Genomic DNA, 20343 nt, shown 5'->3' with positions numbered 1-20343 from the left:
GTCGGAGGGGGTAATGCAAATTATACGTTTTAGATTTTATTTAAAAAGCGGAATATCAGCTTTTTTATCTTTGTAATTCAGATCGATATTTGTAGCGAGAAATTTCGAGAGAAAAAAAGCTACCGATAATATCAGATGAAGATCAAACTGACGATTGAAAATTTATATGGAGTTAACAAAGTTACCGTGAATAAATATCGGTGCTGCTATCAATATCTTTAAAAGAGGCATTTCTTATATAGAAAACTACTGTTATTTGTATGAAATTAAATCTTCATTGTATTTTCTTATAAAAAAAAAGTTATTTTAAAAATATAAGCATTACTTGATATTTTTTTCACATCAATGAACAATTTCAGAAGATTGCTATTCGTTACGAGGAAGTATCGTAGTAACGAAAGCGTATATCGTTTCTGTCAAACAACGTTCGCTTCATGCTTTTCATTACCCTCTGTCCATCACTTACCCTAATCCCTCGATCTAACAAAGATTAACGTTTCCGATTTTACACAATCAAACGCTAAACAGATTTCGCAGGCTGTAATGGCCCGGTTGCGTAAACGAAAGCATCCGGGCGATTTGTCACTGGTTTAATATGAAAATCCATTCGACAGTGGCTTGCATTGCCGCGCGAGAGAAATGAGAAAATAAAGGGGCACGACGACAAGAGGCGGAGAGGAGGGGAGGGGCTGAAAAATAGATTAACGATTTTTCAGAATTTACGATGCAGTCGCGTGAAATTGAGGAAACTGTAACCCGACCAGACGGGTTAGTATAGCAAATGGGTGGCAGGTCGATGACTGTCTCCTGGCTGGATTTCATCTTTCTGTTTCTCTTATAGCGCGCCGCGTAACCTTCCGTTTCCGCGATGTCATTTTAATGATAGCGCCACGAGGCATACGTATCGAGAAAAGCCGCGTATTCCGCATGAGTATTGCGAGCACGATGAATGGAACTAACAGTTCGTCAGGATGAATGTCGCTTCGCGAGCTACCACCGCGCTTCTCTCTCTCTCTCTCTCTCTCTCTTTCTCTTATGCTGTTTTTCTTTTTCCAACCCTTTCTGACCAGCAACGCCATTATCCGTTTATTTCACTGATTTTTCGTCTCGCTCGCTCAACGTTGACGGTTCGTCTCTCATTTTTCCAGCGTAAGCTACGAACCGCACAGACTCGGTTCGCTTCGCCTCGTTGCGGAGCGATCGAATTTCTCGATAAAATTCTGCGGATAGTCGAGCACCAGCGTCGATATATCTTGCAGGGAGAATAGTGTGCGCAGGCTACGATGGTGCGACCGCTATGCCGGATACGCGCGAACGCGAAACTTATCCGCGCAGAAATTGAGACTATCTCTTCCGTGAATGATGTAAAATAAATCAGATCTTTCGCGGCTTTCCCTCGCTTCATAACGCTTTCAGTCGTCAACAGCTGACGCTTCGATCGGGTTATGGAACTACGCAATTTATCTATTCCGTTCTTTTGTATATGATCGAAGTAAGGAAGAAATGAAATACTCTGTTCTGTCAGTGTAACTAGGCATAAATCAACGACTAAGAATTTTGCAAGAACCATTGACGACGAGCAGTAACTTTTTTGAGCAAAGATTCAACGACGTAGCGAATTTAGCGTTATTTGTTCTCAGCTTTTGATTAAGATTAATATTGTACTTTATAGATGCGATCTCTTAGACATTCTTTTAAGAAGACTATTTTCTTAAACGTTGCATGCGTCTGTGTGTAATAAAACTAAAACGCATGGTTGCAGTGAACATAAATGCAAATGTGTATACCCGGTGGACATGACATAACGTGGTTATAAATAAAATAAGGAGCGGCTAGCATAATGTAATGCGAGAGAATATCAGATAAGCCATAGCATTTTAAAACATCAAAGATAATTAGCTATCATATTAAAAGCAGTAGAAATTTGTGATACCTACACCATGCAAGACGAACAGAGCTCTCATATTTTTTTACTCTATTATATTGTTTCAAATAAACTAAAAAACTTCGAATTACACTATTATCGATTACAGCTATTAAATTGTAATTTAGTCTATATCTTTATGAACATAATTAGAGAAATAAAACCTAAGCAAAGATTTGCTTCTTCCCACTTCTTTTTCTACCCATATTTTCTCCGCGATAATGTAGCATAATCCAAACTGTCGAAAAGTTTCGGAAAGTGAAGAATCTCCGTTTCGAAACGCAGGAAAAGTAAATTCGGTTTTCAGATTGTAAGATTACGAAGGAGAAACAGCCCCGTTGCAAATAAGAAATGAAAGTAAAGTCTTCGGTAATTTATCGAGGGGCGTGGAAGGAGTCGTAGAAAAAGAAGGGAATGGAAAGGGAGTATCCAGTGGATTTGAAGTTCTATCTCGTCAGTACCGGGGAAGGTGTCGAGTCGACTGAGGATCGAAACGAAAAAAGAAGCAGACCGCTTGTTGGAAAAACGGAATAACTTCATTGCACCAACTTCCCGATGAGTCGTTGCGAACTGGAGAAACTCGTGGCGCATCGATTTCCAGAATTCTCCTTAAAATCGCGTCACGAACCTCGCTGACACATGCGTAACTTCCACAACTCGAAACGCTAACGTGGTCGATTCGATTGGCGACTTTTGCGATTTGCTGATTCTGTAAAGCTCGCGGTTTTCCTTCCGTGTTCCTTACTTTTCTCTTCAATTTGCATCGTGGATGCTGTCGAAGCTCGAAGCTTGTTTCTAAAACGACGGCAATACCGTCTAAAATCAGTGAAAACGTTTTATGCAGCACCAGAGAAGTCGTAGCGAATATACGGAATTGGGGATTTTTCGCGTATCAAGTGGTTATAGAGGCATAAAGTCTAACAAAAGGCAACGAAACTCGCTTAGATATTCCTCGAACAGTTACAATTGACATGAGAGTTTATAGAAGCGTGTATCTAGAAAATGAGTGATACTTAAATGAAACTATGCCACGTGACAAGTAATATATTGTCTGATGTAATAATAATAATATAATGTCTGATGTAAATGTAGACAAACCGACATATTTGTATTATATAATTACAGTAGCAAATACTTGAATTCGTATCTATGGAAGAATTTCATTTCCATTGCCTATCGTACAAAACTCGAGCAGTTTTAGAAAAGGAAGTAAGAAATTTGACGGCATTCGTCGAGAGAATAGTAAGGTTGAAAACAGAATATCGAGCGAGAGAAATTATATTGAAAACAGAACGGAGCGGACTATTGGATTTTGCAAAATTCCAATTATCGGTAGCGGAACGTTTTTAATTATCACGAATTATATTACACATTGTTTCCAACATCGATGCATGCTTTCTCTTTAGGCATTGTAATCCAGTCGTTCGAACGATAAAATTACATCGTGAATAGAGAACGAGGCAATTTCCATTGTAACGCGAACAGTATTTTCATAATAAATCCGTTACGAAATAAATGTACGCTTTCACATCGTCGTTTGTGGAAATTGTTAGGTATTTATCCTCGACAAAGCTTACATTTTGCGCCATTTTCTTAATCTGCTTTTCCGCCTTCCACCAAGTAATTACTGCTTCTGGTCTAGAACCACTTGTCCTGCACTCCACATCGTAGTTCTTGTCAGCGGAAACTCGAGGCTCCTTCGTCAAAATCTGCACGACCAGTGGCTTTACTGAAATAAAAGATACAAAATGCCGGTTTTTGCATAAGATCGATAAAAAGCAGATTCCAAAAAAGTAAAGCCCGGTTTATTAAATACATGAAAATGTTATATAAAATTCATCGAGGAACAACGCATCGTGTAAAGCTTCGATATCGTCGAATATGTGTAATAATAAGTGCTTCTACACAGTTTTAAATCGAAGCTCGTAGATGAAAAACATGATAAGTCGTATTTCCTATCTTTTGTAACAAAGTAGTTTTAAAATTCGATACGATATCAATCGATTGTACGACAAAAACATCTTTTTCATTTGATTTCAACTACAGTGGCTCGCGAAAATACTTGGCCACTTACTATACGAACTTTTTAAGCGTATATATAGCTGTAGTATATTAATTTCAATGTTAATATTTTCGATAACTTTTTCTAAATACGACGCAACTTTTGCATTCGTTAGTTTCTGTTTGAGAAGTAGTCGTCGTTCTAAAAACGTTGAATATGAATTTCGATGCATCGTTGAATTTGTTCCAAGCTAACAGGAAAACTTTCTTTCCTCTAAAACTGAAATTTTCCTGTAACTTTGTTAAGTTGTATAAAGGATCGAAACTGATAGCGAGCAATTTCTGTTTCTACTCTGTTTTCACTTCTTTACAAGAAACTTCAAACATCGAGTACTCGATTTGCGCTGTTATACAAATATAATATTTGTAATACGCTACTCCTCCTTTTACTTAATAATTTTACATAGTTAGAATTTGCAACGAACAAAAATCTGCCTAAAATATGTGACTAAGATATGTACGACGTAACATCCTCTCTAGAACAGTTGCATCGTTCTAGATACTAATTTTCCAGTATATTCCAATAATTTTCTGTATCCTGCATCTCTAAATTTTCTGATTTCTTTTTAATTTCGTGCTGAGCTTTCCAAAGATCGTTTTAAATAATTTTCCTAAAAATATTTATCCTTGTACGTATATTATAAAACTACAAGTCAATTTGCATTTGCGTCGTATGTGAGTGTAAGTACATATTAAAGAACATATTAAAATAATTCAAATCTTCTAACTATTAAAACTCGCAAAAACAAGAAAGCATTGGATGCGACATCAGCATAATTTAACGCGAATAACGACACGATAAACATGCAACGAAATAAGTAAGAAGGAATTAAAATTTCGGCAGAAGATTCTTAACTAGACATAGTTTGTTCTAAAGCACGTTATATAACCGACTCTCACCTAGTTGCAAAAACAAATTTTCTCCCTGAACAACTTAACTTTAACCAACTTATGCGAGCGCTGCCACTTTCCGAACTTATCCTCTTGGCTCTGTCGTTCGTGAAAACTGCAAATTATTCCGACGAAGTGTCCTGTCGTGTCGTCCTATTTTCGTAGTGCTCCACGCGTCGAGATAATGTGAACGAATCCAAGAGGACGATAAGACAAGAATGTCTAATTCTGGGAGGCGTTGGTAGAACGTGTTTAACAAACAGAGACAGGCCTTTCTTAAACTCCATGTAACAAGTTCGTATTCAACTCGATCGTCAAAAATGTTTCACATCGTTGCTCCAACGATTCGCTGTAGATTGCTGTACATAAATATATTTCGAAGGTTTTGGTCGATTATTAGTGAAAATGTTTGAATTTGCCAATAGTGTACGAATTACTATCAAGGTCTCTACGATAAGTGTTTCAATATTTTTATAATTCACTGTATATATGACAGAAAAGTGTCGAAGTACTGTACTCTTACTGTTAAGTAACCGATAAATTATACCAAGTAATTGGAACAAGGCAACTTCAGAAATAGCGTCTTCGAAATTACAGAAACGGAATAGAAACGTATAAGCCGCACGTGTTTCGCGGAAATATTACGTTGCTTAGGGTTAAGGAGAATCTTTCAAGGCGTTTATTGCCGCGTAAACGAGCGAGAGAGGCTCGAAGAAGGGCGTCTTACACGCCGAAAGAACCTCTTAAAATGCCGACGGCGTGATACTGCGGTAAATCTCAATTATTTAATTTCTTGGTTATGTCAACAACCCCTGTGTTTTGCGGTCTATTGAGATTAAACGATTTTCTTGGTCAATTTCCGGGCTCTAAATTAAAACGAACTGAAACGAATTAATGCGAAGGTATTCAAGGAAATAAAGTTTCAGTTACAGAGAGTCAATCATACGTCTCAAGTACATAAATTATGATATTCTTATTTAGAATTAAGAGTATCATCCGTTCGTATCGTACTCTTAAATCTATTCAATCACTTAAGTTTAATTATTAAAGTAGTTCGTCTAGAGTGTTGAAAACTTTCTGAGTTTTAATCTCCGTAACAAGTTTTACGTCTGGAATATTAAATTTCATAACTCACTTTGAAAAGTGATAGTAATTTTCGTACACGGAGTTTTTAGTAATATAGCTACTCATCTTTACAGTCAATATTTGTCGTAGATAAGAATCAAATATTTAACAAATTTAAGATAAATAATGAAATCCTGTAATTCTTGCTATTCAATTGTTTGTATTTACATATACCCGATCATACTGCCTTTAGGCAAGATTTATCAACAACTTTATAATTGGAAATTTAATTTCGATGTTATATAACGCATTAACATATTTTAAAACACGTATAATGCTAGACGTGTTTATTCTTCGTTAAATATACAGCACGCTGCTACGTATTGCTTGTACAACATATGCAAACGTTTCATTACAATTATCAGCGGCTACTTATATCGAGCAATTTTGCAGGATGAACGATAGAGAATATTGAATTTCCTATTAACGTCGTCGCTTGTGCGTTGACTACGGAAATTCATAGGTTGGAACGTATACATCTGTCACGGTAAATGCATATATGTACCGCCTGTCCATTTCCATCAGCGATAAATCTTGGAACGTCTATTGATTGCAATTATTGCATGCAATATTGGATCGCCTTAATCACGCAGAATAAGGCATGTGCAACGCCAACGAGTCGCTGCAACATTCTGTTTACGATAATTGTTTCGCCACTTTAACGTTTTATCGAATGTGATCTACGAATACGGTTAGCAACGAAAATGTGATACATCTGTTCTATCGAATTAACTAAAATTTCACATCAACATATATATGTATCTTAAGACAATGTCTTGATATTATGAAACAACTCGTCCAAATATTACAAGGAACCAAGAATTCAAGTTGTTCAAACTTTCATATAACTTTTTCTCTATTAAATTACTTATTAAATTTAGAAAATTAAAGAAAGGACAGAATAACGTTGCATGTCCGTTCGCGTATTCCTTCTCGTCTTATATTCCACAAAGCCTATACCACCGACTAGTTACATTTTACTGGCCGTTCATCGGTAGAAATTTAATAACGATCGAGACTGAAAACAAAAGGCCAGTTGTATCTAGCACGATCTATAATACCACGTTGCCCATCGCGCGGTCTGCCTCGTAAATTCCAGTGCACGCTTATGCGCTGCCGCAACCGGCCACTCGTACAACCCCTAATTGCCATTAGCCGGTAGCCACTTCTCTGAAATTGGTTCCTCCGTTCCGTTTCGTGGCTTCGCTGCTACTCTATGTGCGATGGCGATCCTTCTCGTCGCTCGACCAACCCCCATTCTCCTTTCACTCGCCAACAGATACATACGTTCGCGTTTATAAAGATTTTCGTTTCCCGAAACATTCGATTTTTGGATACCAAACGAACTTTTCCGTAACTTGTGACGGAGGAAAGAAACGAAATTGTCTTGTTCCCGTGACGGTTCATGCATCGATGGTTATCGATAACACAATGAAGATTATGTACCACGTTCGAGACGTTACACGTTATGTGTCACTATCGGGTGTTCACACGAGATTGTTATACTGTAACGATTATAACTCGTTACAACTTTCCAAACTACAACATTTTGTTATACTTCAAATCGATAATGAACGGCTATAGTTATGTTAACTCATTAACGTTCACGCTCGTAGGAAACACCACTTACGCGAGAGAGTCGTATGTCGTAAAAATCGAATTTATCGTACCAGCCGGAAATAAAATTGCAACGACAGTTAAACAACTAGATAGAATAATACATTGCGAGAAATTATAGATATAAAGCCGGAAAGGCATGTCATATAAAATTGAAAGTTACAGTCAATCAGAGACATATGTATCTTAAGATATCGAGTTGCAATGCGAATTTCTGTTTTCTAGATATTCGCTTTCAGATCAAAGCCTTATGAGATGATAAGTGGTCAAAGAAGAGTCTGAAATAATGTCTGAAATTTTCGATAGTCTCGACTGGTTTTAGCAATTATTAAGACATGGCATTACTACTACAGCTGGGTGCAGTTAGCATCCCCAAATGCGAATTTTTACAAAAACCAAACGACATTCGTTTGTCCACGATATGTCCACATTCACCCAACCAAAATTTTCGTTTGTCTTTCCGTCCCAAAAAATGTACCGGTCCTTTTAAATTTTCATTTAGCAATAACTTTTTTTTTAAATGGCGGACAAACAAAAATTCTGGGTGAACAAACGTATCTCACTTGAAAGTCAACGAAAAAGTTCACGGGGCGCTGATTACAAATTGTTTGAAATTTTCATTTGGTGATAACTTCTTTTTCGAGGGTGGACGAACGAAAATTCTGGATGGACAAACGTAAAAAAATCGTGACCAACCGAACGCAGCTTGGGTTTTGTAAAAGCTCGCATTTGGGGATATCAAATCCATACCCCTTTTTAAAAAATTTGGTGATAACATCGTTTCGAAGGGAAGACAAACGAAAATGTTGCTTGAATAAACGTGGACGAGCGAATGTTGTTCGGTTTGTTAAAAACTCGCATTTGGAGGCGCCAAGTTCATTCAGCTTACTGGTACGCTTTAATGTCTGTAGGATTTTGTAAATTAAAATACTTATTGTTCATATCATTAATAGTACGATTCCTCGTTATATCTACTGATTATCGTGGATTATACAAAAAGTTAAAAAATAAAGAAAATCCAATTATAGGAAGAAAATATAAAGATTGTAATTAAAGAGTATTTCGAAGCAATAAATAAAGTAAGAATTTGAATAATATTACCTTTTGAGTAAAACGAATTTGAAAAGAAGAATAAGTGGTAGGATTGATGAATAAACAGAAGAATGAATAAAGGAATTTAAATGAGATTCAAATCGAATGAATAGCAGAATGAATGTTTGTACTGAAGAGTGTGTAGAAGTCCTAAGGATTCAAAGGCTTTCATCTTACGAGCATTATGAGAAGTGTTTTAATATCCTCAGATAATTTTTGTGCTGATTTACTGGAAAAAAAATTAAAATTGAAATTAATTTACTTCTCTGTTTGTAAGATATTTTCATATTACCATGATATAATAAATAATTGTTTAGTATTAATACTATTAAAAATAATTAATTAGTAATTTCGTTTTTTAATGTTTTAAGTAGATTATAATTTGTACTATTGATATAGTCAATGATATTTCATTGGAAACTTTCTACGTGTTTATATAAGAATAGAATCTGATGACGGCTGACTCTTTTAAGGTTACTCTACTTGCAAATTATAACACCATTTATTCCACCAATTATTCCGTTTCAATAAAGGGATATTTTTTAGTAACAGAGATTGGCCCGAACCCTACATTCTGTTTTCTTTTGTCAGATAAAATATTTATAAACAAAAATTAATTTCAATATTTTGCATTCGATATACTATGGCAACAACAAACGCTGAAATGCTTTAATGCTGAAAATATCGTAAGACAAAAGGTTAAAAAATTAAAGTTAATAACATACACAAGAGTTCAGACAATATGACTATTTATTTTAACCAAATAATTATCGCATTTTAAAAAGAGAACAGAACGATGAGATAAAAATAAAATCACGAGTTAAATTAATGGAGAGTGCGACAATTTCAACTTTCAATTAGACCGCGATGTTTGAAAAATCGTGGACAAGAATCGCAAAAGTTCGTTTCGTGCGAGACATGTCAGGAACATGTATCAAGCATCGATAAGAATGGCATAGCTGAAATCAAAGGCTGTATCGTTTGGTGCACGAAGCATCGCGTGTTGTTGCATCGTGATCACGCCTTCCTGCCTTTTAAGAAGCAGAAGAGAATCGACTGTACTTTTTGCGATCAATTACGGAGAAAATCTGCTCCGAATGATTCTTCGAATTGCTTTACAATGTCAAACCAAAGGTTTGATTCGTACTTTTCTATGATTTTTCGTACGACTTCATTTCAAAATCTTTTTACTTTTATAATCGAGGCGATTAATACGAACAGTGTAAAATGTAGTATACTCGTTACTGTTTTCACACGTAGATACATCTATACGTGATAATCAATCCAGATTTATCAAACAAATTTATTACGATCTTACATTTTTCGTTTACACTCTTGCAACGAACTTTTTTATTATAAAATGATTTGTATATGATAACTTCAGTTTCTTTCATTTTGCAAAAAATATTACAGTGCTCTCCAGCTTTAATTCAGATATACTGTCTATTGTATGCTACCAATATTGTATGGTTATACTACTATAATATTTTTGAGACTTACTTAACATTCTAAAAATTGTATAGAGCTTTGGGTTTCAAAATGTATAATATCCATTTCTATTTACTTGGAGCTTCAGAACAGAGCCATTACAGATACCCTGGGATAGGTGAAATTTCAGCTAATAGATCTCTTTCTGCTTTAGAAATTTCATGCAATAGATTTCTTTTTGCTTTAGAAATTTCATCCATGATTGTTTTAGGGAAAATATGAAACATTTGAAACAGAAGCTACAAAATTCGCAATTTTTATGTTCCAAGAATTCTATATTACCTATTCAAATTCTCTATTTTTATCAGAAAATCTACAAAGGAAAGTATTCAATGTTGTCGGTAAAATAGCACGAAGAAAATTCAAGGAAACACAACTACATATGCATTAAATTTCCAAGGAAACAATGTTCCATATAAAACGCAACACGCACGGTCTAAACTTTAAATACAACAACGTACAAATTAAAAAATTAGAACGAACAGCAGGAAACGTTAAGTGTATTCGCATCTTTATCGCACGTAATTACGTGCAGCGCACCACTCTAATAAGTTCACGACTAAGTTCACCTTGTGCTATTATCGTTAATCTGAGTGTGTAAGCTTCGGCCATACGACGCACGTTCTATTGACCACTGGTGCACGTCCATCGTTTACATAGATGTACGCTAACTATCGAAATCGTGAGTTAACACCTGTGTAGTTGGCGCTACACAATGTAACTTAATGTCCCCACGCCTGTTTATCACGGCGCGACGTTGTCGTTTTCTATTCGAATGATTCTCTAAGAATCGACAACTCGCTGATACGCTTGTTGCACGCCCATCAAATCGCATTTCTGCATATACATATACATAGGTTTTTGACATAATACAACGATTAATATGTAGACAGATGTACGTGTGATCTTTCTCTCGACGTATTCGACAACATCCTTTACCTACATTTTGCATTATTTGATATACTATACCCGCATAAACATCTGCAGTCTGGTTATAGCCTATTGCATGTCAGAACATGTAACATACCATGAATAAATTCACATTTAGAAAACGACGTATCAAGGCCGCATAATATTTTATTTTTCAATTTTCTTTACTTTTCTACTAAACATTCAAGAAGTTGGTTACAGTTATTAGTATACAATATGAATCATAACAGTGGATCAGTGAAACAGCGAATGAATTCTTTCCAACTGTTGATACTTTTGCTATGAAATTGATTTTGCTGTGATACGTAGATAATTGACAGTTATTTCTTGTTATAGGCGTTCATAGTTCTACTTTCCCTTCTACGTATTATACAGGTTTTCTTAGAAATCAACTAGTCGTAGGATACAAATATCTATGATTGTACAGTGATGTACGTCTGCATGTTTATCTTTAGTTTCTCCACGAGAATGAAACTTCTGATTAATTCATAATAGTCTATCACCAGATCCGAATACGAGGACTAAAAAAAGGATAAGAACATTTTCACTATATATATTCCTTTAAAAAATAGAAATATTTGCGACTGAAGCAGTAAAGTCAGTAATAATACTATAACGCTTATTAAAAGATCATATTCGTCCCTTTTGAGACAAATTTCTGTTTTAGCAATGACTATAATTAAATAGATCGTATATCAAGCTAACTAATAGTTACATTTATAATAAGATTTTAATCCCAACAAATGAAAATTACAACAATCTGTTTTTTCCAAATGTTACTTCAGGGCCTATAGGCCAATTAGTTTGAAATGGGTGAACATACTGAGAAAGAAATCACAGATTACCAAAATAAATCAACGCTATAGTTTCTTTCGCAAAAATATTTCACTTGGGCTATCAAACAGATTTTAATCACACGAATTATCAATTATCTAGTAATTTATCGTTCTTCCTATTTTCTGTATTAACGACCATCATATATAACGTTAAAGCCATAAAAGATGAAAAACGTTCGAACGCCAACTCCGTCATCGAACGAAATTCGAACTTGGCCACAGAGGCGAAAAACGGCCAGATTGACCCGGGGCTACTTTAATGAAAAACGATAAAGTTCTCCGAGAACATTTCTGGAAAGGAAGGAAGAAAATCGAAGTACATAGAAGAAGCGAAAGGATTCGCGAAAAAGCAAAGTTGCTTGGCCGTCGAACACCGTATCGCTTAAGGACATTTAATTGGCAATCGAATCGGTAACGCTAATGCGGGCTGAACAATTAAAAGAGAATTTATTGGCGGTAAACCAACCAGTACCAGGAACGGGAATGCTTATTATTATTTGTGCTGTTGAATGAAACTTGCTACGGGCTGGCAATGCTTCGAATTAATAGCTATCACCCGGGGGGGAATATATGAAATTATAGCTGGTTATGTGTACTTTCCTATACCATTGCGCGCCACTGTCGAAATCGGCTAACCGCAAGCAGGCCGTGTTCGTACGTCTAAATTTATTTACAACCGTTCTTTGGCACGAATTAATCAAACGGCAGTTCGGCCGACCTCCATCAGCTCTTACGCGGCGCAGGCAACGCTTGTCAATTAGGAATTTAGGGGATTGGTCTCTCTGTGAAACGAGATAATTGATTCCTACGCGCGTTTCCTACAGCTAGAGAAATTCAATTCCTCTGATTATAATATCCGGTAATTTATCAGCGAAATTCGCAGTATCCCAATATGTAGCCGTGTACCTATTTATTATTGGTATGTGCAAATATCGTAATAAAGAAGCATGATATAAATTGTGTTGGAGAATTTTCATTGATTACGCGAAGCTTGTACAGTAAAATGGTAGCGATTGGTCCAAAATTAAATGCCAGACGTTTTTAAAAAAAATATTGATTTTAACTAAATTGGAACTTTTTATATTAAATTGTATTAAATTATTTATAGTAAATTAAACGGAAAATAGAAATTCAAAAATAACAGATTACCTTCGTGTTCTGCGTTTCTATAAATTCATTTGAACTTGTATATTGTTCCGTAATAGAATTTAATTATTCTATATATAATTGAAATTTCAACGTTGATAAAACATAAAATATATTTATAATTGATTTAAACTTACATAAATATAGTTTTCAAAATAGCTTTATCACCGAATATTAATTTAAAACATTACTAATTTTCATAAAAATTGGATATATTATATTCCTGAACGGAAGAAACTATTATTTATTACGATACGCATCAACATTAGATGAAGATTATCTTCCTAGAAATACATAATTGATTAATTTCACGTGCTACAATGCACTAGATCCTAATTTCCTGATAATTTTCTTAAAATGATACAATCTAGATCGCAGTTTTTTTTCTCTGTTTACGAAAAATTTAAAGCTTCCAAAAATACCTACGATTTTCATAATATAAAAAAATGTATAAAATATCCAAGATAACTTGTCAGAATATGTACATATTCGGCGGATGAAACAAATTTCTACTTATCCAAATTTCTCTTATCCAAAGTGGAACAGTATACCGATATGGCGATCGACAGGATCAGATACCGATGTTCGAGTTAAAAGCACGAACTGTAACTCAAGCTACTAATCGTTTCACGCGTGTTTACATTAACGTTATCGCTCGGTTCGAATAGTTTTACCCCTCGTAATGGTTACGACTCCCTAACCCTCGCCCTAACTCTATTCTTGCAAGTAAGGCAGCGCTTCTAGCTTCTCCGGAGTGGAACACCCTTCAGCCACCGCTTGTACAATATATCTATCTCGTCACCCCAAGCAGCTCTTTGCTCGGTAACACCTAAACGCGTGCCGCGGTCGTGCAAGCGCGTATTCTTTAGCCCGTAGAAAGCAGAAACTAGCGGCAAACACAATCGCACATATACATTGAGTGTCTCAATACTCGTGGTACAATCGTCGAAGACGGTTCTACATGTAGAAATTAGTCGAAAATATACAGCAACGATTCTTCATATGACCTTTTATTCCCTATAAAATGCAGTTTAAAAATTCGTCAAATATATCAATTAATTTTAGATTAGACCGAAGCGAATAATTGACAGGAGGTCGACCTACTTGCGAAGATAAATCGAGAAGCGTAGAATAACATTTCTTCGCGCGATGTTTCGTTTCTGAGAAAATTAAATTCGAGAATTCTCATCAAGTACGCGTGTATCTGGCTAATTTTTAACTAAACACGATGAAACTCTGTTTTCTTGGAAACGAGGCCTCGAACGAACAAATTTTATTCTACATTTCTCGCTTATTTCTTCACGTAGAATCTCTTTCATACCGACTGTAGTACGATTATACCGAGATACTCTGTCTTTGCCGTATGCAAAGATTCTGTTCTACATACGTATCTTCGATTTATTTGCTCATGTAGAATCACCCCCACGCTGACGTATCATGATTATTGGAACACTCTATATATACACATGCGAAGAGAGGCATATATGTATTACACATAGGACGCCTCGTCACAAGTATCGACCGACAACGGCTGAACACGCCAAGAGCTCGCGTAGAAACACGGAATCGAAGCCGCGGACCTAGAAAGCACGCGATCCACTGATCCGTCTTGCGAGAGGCGTTACTGTTATCTTCGCTGACCAATCTCGAGCGGACGACTAATAGGTTCAGCGCGTGAACACCTTGTCCTGGCAGGACCACGTGAAAAGGCGTTCGGTAGCGAGAGTCCGTCGGCTCGGCTCAGGTCCGAGAAATCGTCGTGGCGAATTGTTTAACCGCGATGGTAGATAGAACGATAACCGGGGCAGAGGCCGATCAAGCCTCGGGTCAGGTGGCTTCGCGAGCCGCGAAGAATATTACTTTGAAGCGTTTATCGTCGGAATCTAGCACGCCGGATTTTCCTCTGATTCCCTTGCAGATTAGTTCGAATTGGACTTTAATTCTGATAGTCGTACGAGGATCTTTCTACCGTAGTACTGTTTCTTTCGTCGTATGAATATTCTCTGGACTTTTCTACTGCAAATATTTATGTGGCGTTGATCGATGTTAAAAGCTATAGGTATATATTTAAATGGAACCAATTGAGCGTAACTGAGAAAGATATATTTTATATATTATGGTGGCAAATAAAGAGGTGCTGATTTATGTAAAACGGTAGATAAGTTGTTAGGATAACCATTCGTACTCGTTGTACCGTATAACGTAGCATTAGTCAAGTTATTCATTTGTAATTAATCTGCCGTTAAGAATACAATAAAGATGTGGAAATATTTCGAGTTGCTTTCTCTGATTTATTATCTTTAGTTTCCTATCGTCGGATGGTTCTTGAAATTGCATGAAATGTAATGAAATCACGTCACCGCAATCTAGTCACGAATATTCGGAATATTACTGTGATTTTACGCGAGTCTAAATTTGAGAAAAGTGAAATGAAAGTTACCGGAGACGTTATTTTAGCGTCTGAGGATACTTCTGATCCTCAACGTCGCCTAGGTAATTTCTTAGCGCGTAAACTATTTTTAAGAAAACTGCAACAATTCTAATCGGAGAATTTATAGAACTGATAACTCCTATAAATCTGGAATAACGAAACTAATTCATTTAAAGTGGCAGAGAAAATGCATTGAATCGCGTGGGATACTTTAGAGAAACGAAATGCCACCAAAATCTTTCTTAAAAGACTATATTTCATACACCTCGACCAATAAATCTCAACTTAATAAATGTCTATCAGATTTGCTGCTTTTTCTATCATACGACGTTATGCCTAATATTCTCTTCGCAAATGAAGAAATCCTGTTCATACACCATGGGAACTCCAGACCACCAGCAAGGCAATACATACGGATAAATTCTCGAACGAGTGTCAAACACGTTTGTTAATCGGTCTTTCATTCGTTTGCGCGTATGATCGTCTGAAGCCGTAAAAGACCAAACTTACTGGCGCGAGTCAAGCGTGTAAATTGTATGACCTATGCGTTAATTCGCCGCAAAAGCAGCTGATTTCTGTATAATTTCGTTGCGAAAGTTTCGACAACACGAACCAGAGATCGCACGAAACGCGCCCTGCGTCTCGTTAATGCTTACCACTTGACGTCACCGGTATCGTGATTCTATCTACTTATAGCAGACGGAAATATGTAACCGTTTAGCCTGGTATTCGCGCGATTTCGCCATTATAACTGCAATACGTTGTACATGATTTAGAGAAGCCGTTGAGGAAACATACTTTGTTAATTATGAAGAAATATTGCGAGGTATTTAGAAAGGTGAAAGTAATATGTGCATTCTATCCAATGTTTAATTTACGATAGACACGTAGTTCTTACTGTCATTTTCTCGGAAAGTATGTATCCTTAATAGAGAGTTATTTATATCGCTAATTTAAAATTTATTATTACGTGCAACATGTAGACAAAAAATTAAATACTGTACTCAATGTGATAAATTGTATCACAACACATGTTTAAGAACAGAACTTTTTTCGATATTCGAAGCAGTAAGGATCAGAAAAATTGTTAGAAAATATTTTGATATGTTTCAACTCTTGAAACCAGTGGAATAACACGACCCAAGATAAGTTTATCATTTTTCTGACACCTAACATATAAGAGACATAAGATATTGTTATAAGCGAAATATAAAGTTAGCCAAGACCCGAAGCACCTAATAAAGTCTAACGTTATAAGATTTCGGTACACTGTTTCAAAAATATATAAATTTTAGAAAAATAATGAAATGAATATTTAAACGATTTCATTAGCCTTTTCTTCGTTATATGCTGTTTCAATTACAATTAAATCACCAACTCTCTATTTCTGGATCTTCTATCTAGAAGTCTTCTATCTGAAACTGCACCAGTTTGAACGACACAATTATCTCCGAATTACGACAAGCACGATGTTGAAATTCTCGGAATGAGAACAGAAATAGAACCAATGATGAGATTAAAGGAGTAATGTCATTTCAAAATGCGACGAAGAGAAATGAACAAAAAATCGAAGAAGGGTATTTTCACAGAAAAATATTGAGATATCTTATTCGATTTTTTAGATACCTCAAAAGTATTACATTTTCAATATAAAACATAAACAAACATCAAAGCAAGTCGCTAAATTCTCCACTTTAATCCATCATTTATCCGAATTCCTCTGACTCCATTCATCATCCTATTTCGTTCATTCCCATCTGCAAATAAACGCAAGCTCCGTCTCAAAGAAAATTCTCATCAACCGATGACAGCTACTTTCCAAAACACCTTGTACTTACTAACGCCACCATAAACGCCCATATTAAAGTCTCGAAAATATCTGTTGGAATACATCGGGGTAGCGCGTTATTAGAAGCGCGAGCCAGTCAAAACGTGCGTGGAAATTTTTTAATTGCAGCTGTTCATCACAGTTATTTTACGCATTAGGTTTGCTGTGTTCAGTGGTAGCGCTTTTACGCTTTTAACGAACAAGAGATTAAAATGCAACAATGACGAATGTAATAACTAGACCACGGATTTTTATGGGAAATTTGAAAATGTAAAAATCTACAGAAAGTTTATAATCTGCAAAAATATATAAAACATCCAAAGCGTAATATTTTTTACTAAATATTTAATACGGAAAACGATCTTCCGCTCGGGTGCAATTGTTTCAATTACATTCGTAAAAATACGAATATACGTAAATATCCGTGGTCTAGTAATACGATCGCGAGTAAGATTCTGTAACTTACGATTCACATCGAGAACGACCAGCCTGGTTTGCGGCGGCACAAGGTTAGTGTTGCTGGCCTCGCATATCAGGCGAGCCTTGAGATGTTGCCTTCCAACTTTAGGATAGGACAAGCGGTTAACCGTCAGGCCAGAGTCGGCGTTGTAGTGATAGGACTCGTCTATCACGGTGTTGTCGAGGTACCACGTCAGCTTCGGGGGCGGCTTGCCACCTCGTACCTCGCAAATCAGGTTCACGTCACTCCCCTCGTTGTATGGTTCCTCTAACCTCGAGATGTCCCTCGTCGTCCCGTCCAGTATCACCGGCTTCGACGGAGGCACTGTGCGAAACACACATACGTACGTACACATGTACACGTGTATATACAGACGCACATTCACACAGAGGCAGCATGATTGAATCAGCGGAAATGCGGATTGATTATTTGTCCGCCGCTTGAGAATGGCTGATCTATCGCGCTACCTGCGTGCCGGCGTGATTTACTCGTGAAAGATTGATTAGGGCCAATTGAGTTCCGCTGATGCGAGTGATTTACCATTCGGTGAATACTCTTTTGTCGACGATTACGCGCAAACCGTGGAAATGAACGGTTAAAAACCAGCAAATCCTGCTGGAATTCGTGCAAGCGTGAAACGGTAAATTGCGCAAGCCTTGGATGGTTCGTTTATCTCTTCTACTGGATATATAATTGTTCTTCTCGTTGCCAGAAATACGAACGATTTCGTGCAATGAATAGCGTAAACGAAGGTGTTCCGTGCAACGTTAGAAATATTTTCTAAAATGAATTCGATGAGATATGATATCGTGTACTTAGTAAATGTCATAATCAAGACGATAGTTATGTCGTGTGGTTAGTACGATAGCTTATCTTTCTTGGTTGGTTTGGAATCCAACTGGCATTGAGAGATTATTATTGTATGATATATCGAATGCGATTATTAAATTATTATACTTTCAGGATTATTAACACAATTAAATCTTTTTCATTTATATCTTTTCTTTCTCTTACTAGCGAACGTTACGTTGTATAGGTTGGTAGATGTTTCCATATTTCTGAAGGGAGATGTACAGCGTTACAGTTCCGGCGATTACGGTATTAATTGCAGTACGAAATATTCGCTGAGACTTTTTAAGAATTGGAACAGCTACTGATAAATGACAGGCGCACTACTCACTTATAACAGTCAGATTCATCTTCTGCTTTCTCGTCGGCGAATTCTTGAAGTCCACTCGACACCGATAGATCCCTTCGTCTTTCGTCTCCAACCGATCGATGCTGAGGTGAGCAGGATTCGATGCTGTGATAAAAAAAGCTCTTGGTCCTAGCGCCGTTGGCGACGACCACAGACGAGCATTGTTCAACTGTCGACGACCACGGACGTCGAAGCTGAAACCATCGGTTCTTTGTAGCAATGACAAGCATCCGCGAAACTTTACTATTTCTTATTACATTGCGATAAATCTGATAGTCGCGAAGAAGAGATATTAAATCTAATTTTTGAAATTGTAGAAAACACGATTACTAATGTAATCTTACGATATGTTTCTCATTTTCGTTGAAAATCTGCGAAAGAAACGTTTATCAAACGACCCATATCGTAACGGAAAAGATTTCAAGTAGTAGGAATTTCTTCGCGAGAATGTTTCTGCTGGATATGAGTCAGTACTAAAATCACATGGAATTGAGACGAGAATTTTCATGCAACAAGCACTTGTAATCTCGAAGATCCGACAGCCGACAACGGTCTTCGAGTCGTCTCGCGTCGTAGACTTTACTTGGTGTAACGTGCGAACTTGAGAACATGCTTGCGCGAGCTTATCGCTCTTGAAATCCTCCACGATTCCGCCTTCGATCTAGCTACGAATCTCGAAATCATTGGTAACACGATTATGGAGTGAATAATCGTGTCTCTCGAGTCTAATTGAGCAGGAAGGAAAGCTTCCATTCGAGAAACTTAGTAATGTTCGAAGTTTAATCATATGAATATTAAGTAAGTGTAAAGTCTTCTAAAGCGCAGATGACAAATGTATAGCTTCTCTTGTTACATATTATCGATCCGCTAAAAGAGCGGCAAAACTAAAAAATATAAATTTAATAGTAATTTTGAAACAGAATTTTTAGTCAAAGAATTATCGTTTATAATTTACAATTTAGATTGTGTTTTTTGATATGATTGACGAAATGTTTATACTAATGTTACCTACTATTCGAACGATTATTTCCTATTGCAAAGAATATCGTCAAAAATCTTGGAATAATCCTTTCGGAAGGACGATAGTCGTATGTAGATTAAATCACAATGTTTTCCGTTTCTCAAATATCGAAAAAAATATTTTTCTTTAAACACCTGAACAAGATCCTATTATTTGTAACGTAATCCCGATATCGAGGTCAGGGTCCAAGTCCAGTCACGATTTAAGATTCTTCGCTGTACCGTGAAGGATCTCAGCGGGAGAAGCATAACGGAATTAGGATGCGGACAGGACAAAGAGGTAGGCGTGTACGTCG

The 20343-nt window shown here is 36.5% G+C and overlaps 1 protein-coding gene across 2 annotated transcripts in view; it reads right to left on the bottom strand.

The window, feature by feature from the left end:
- Positions 1-20343, bottom strand: part of LOC100645946 (hemicentin-2) — a 205122-nt gene that overhangs the window by 36735 nt on the left and 148044 nt on the right. For both annotated transcript variants that reach the window (XM_003395723.4, XM_003395724.4), the window contains 3 exons: positions 19010-19221; positions 17836-18153; positions 3502-3653 (listed from right to left, as the gene is read on the bottom strand). In XM_003395723.4, the coding sequence (XP_003395771.1) occupies positions 3502-3653; positions 17836-18153; positions 19010-19221 (682 nt within the window). The remainder of the gene's footprint in view (positions 1-3501; positions 3654-17835; positions 18154-19009; positions 19222-20343) is intronic.

This window comes from Bombus terrestris, chromosome 5, assembly GCF_910591885.1.
Source record: "Bombus terrestris chromosome 5, iyBomTerr1.2, whole genome shotgun sequence".
Classification (NCBI taxonomy): Eukaryota; Metazoa; Arthropoda; class Insecta; order Hymenoptera; family Apidae; genus Bombus; species Bombus terrestris.
The sequence above is the reverse complement of the archived record's forward strand: the minus strand, read 5'-3'. Positions and strand labels throughout refer to the sequence as shown.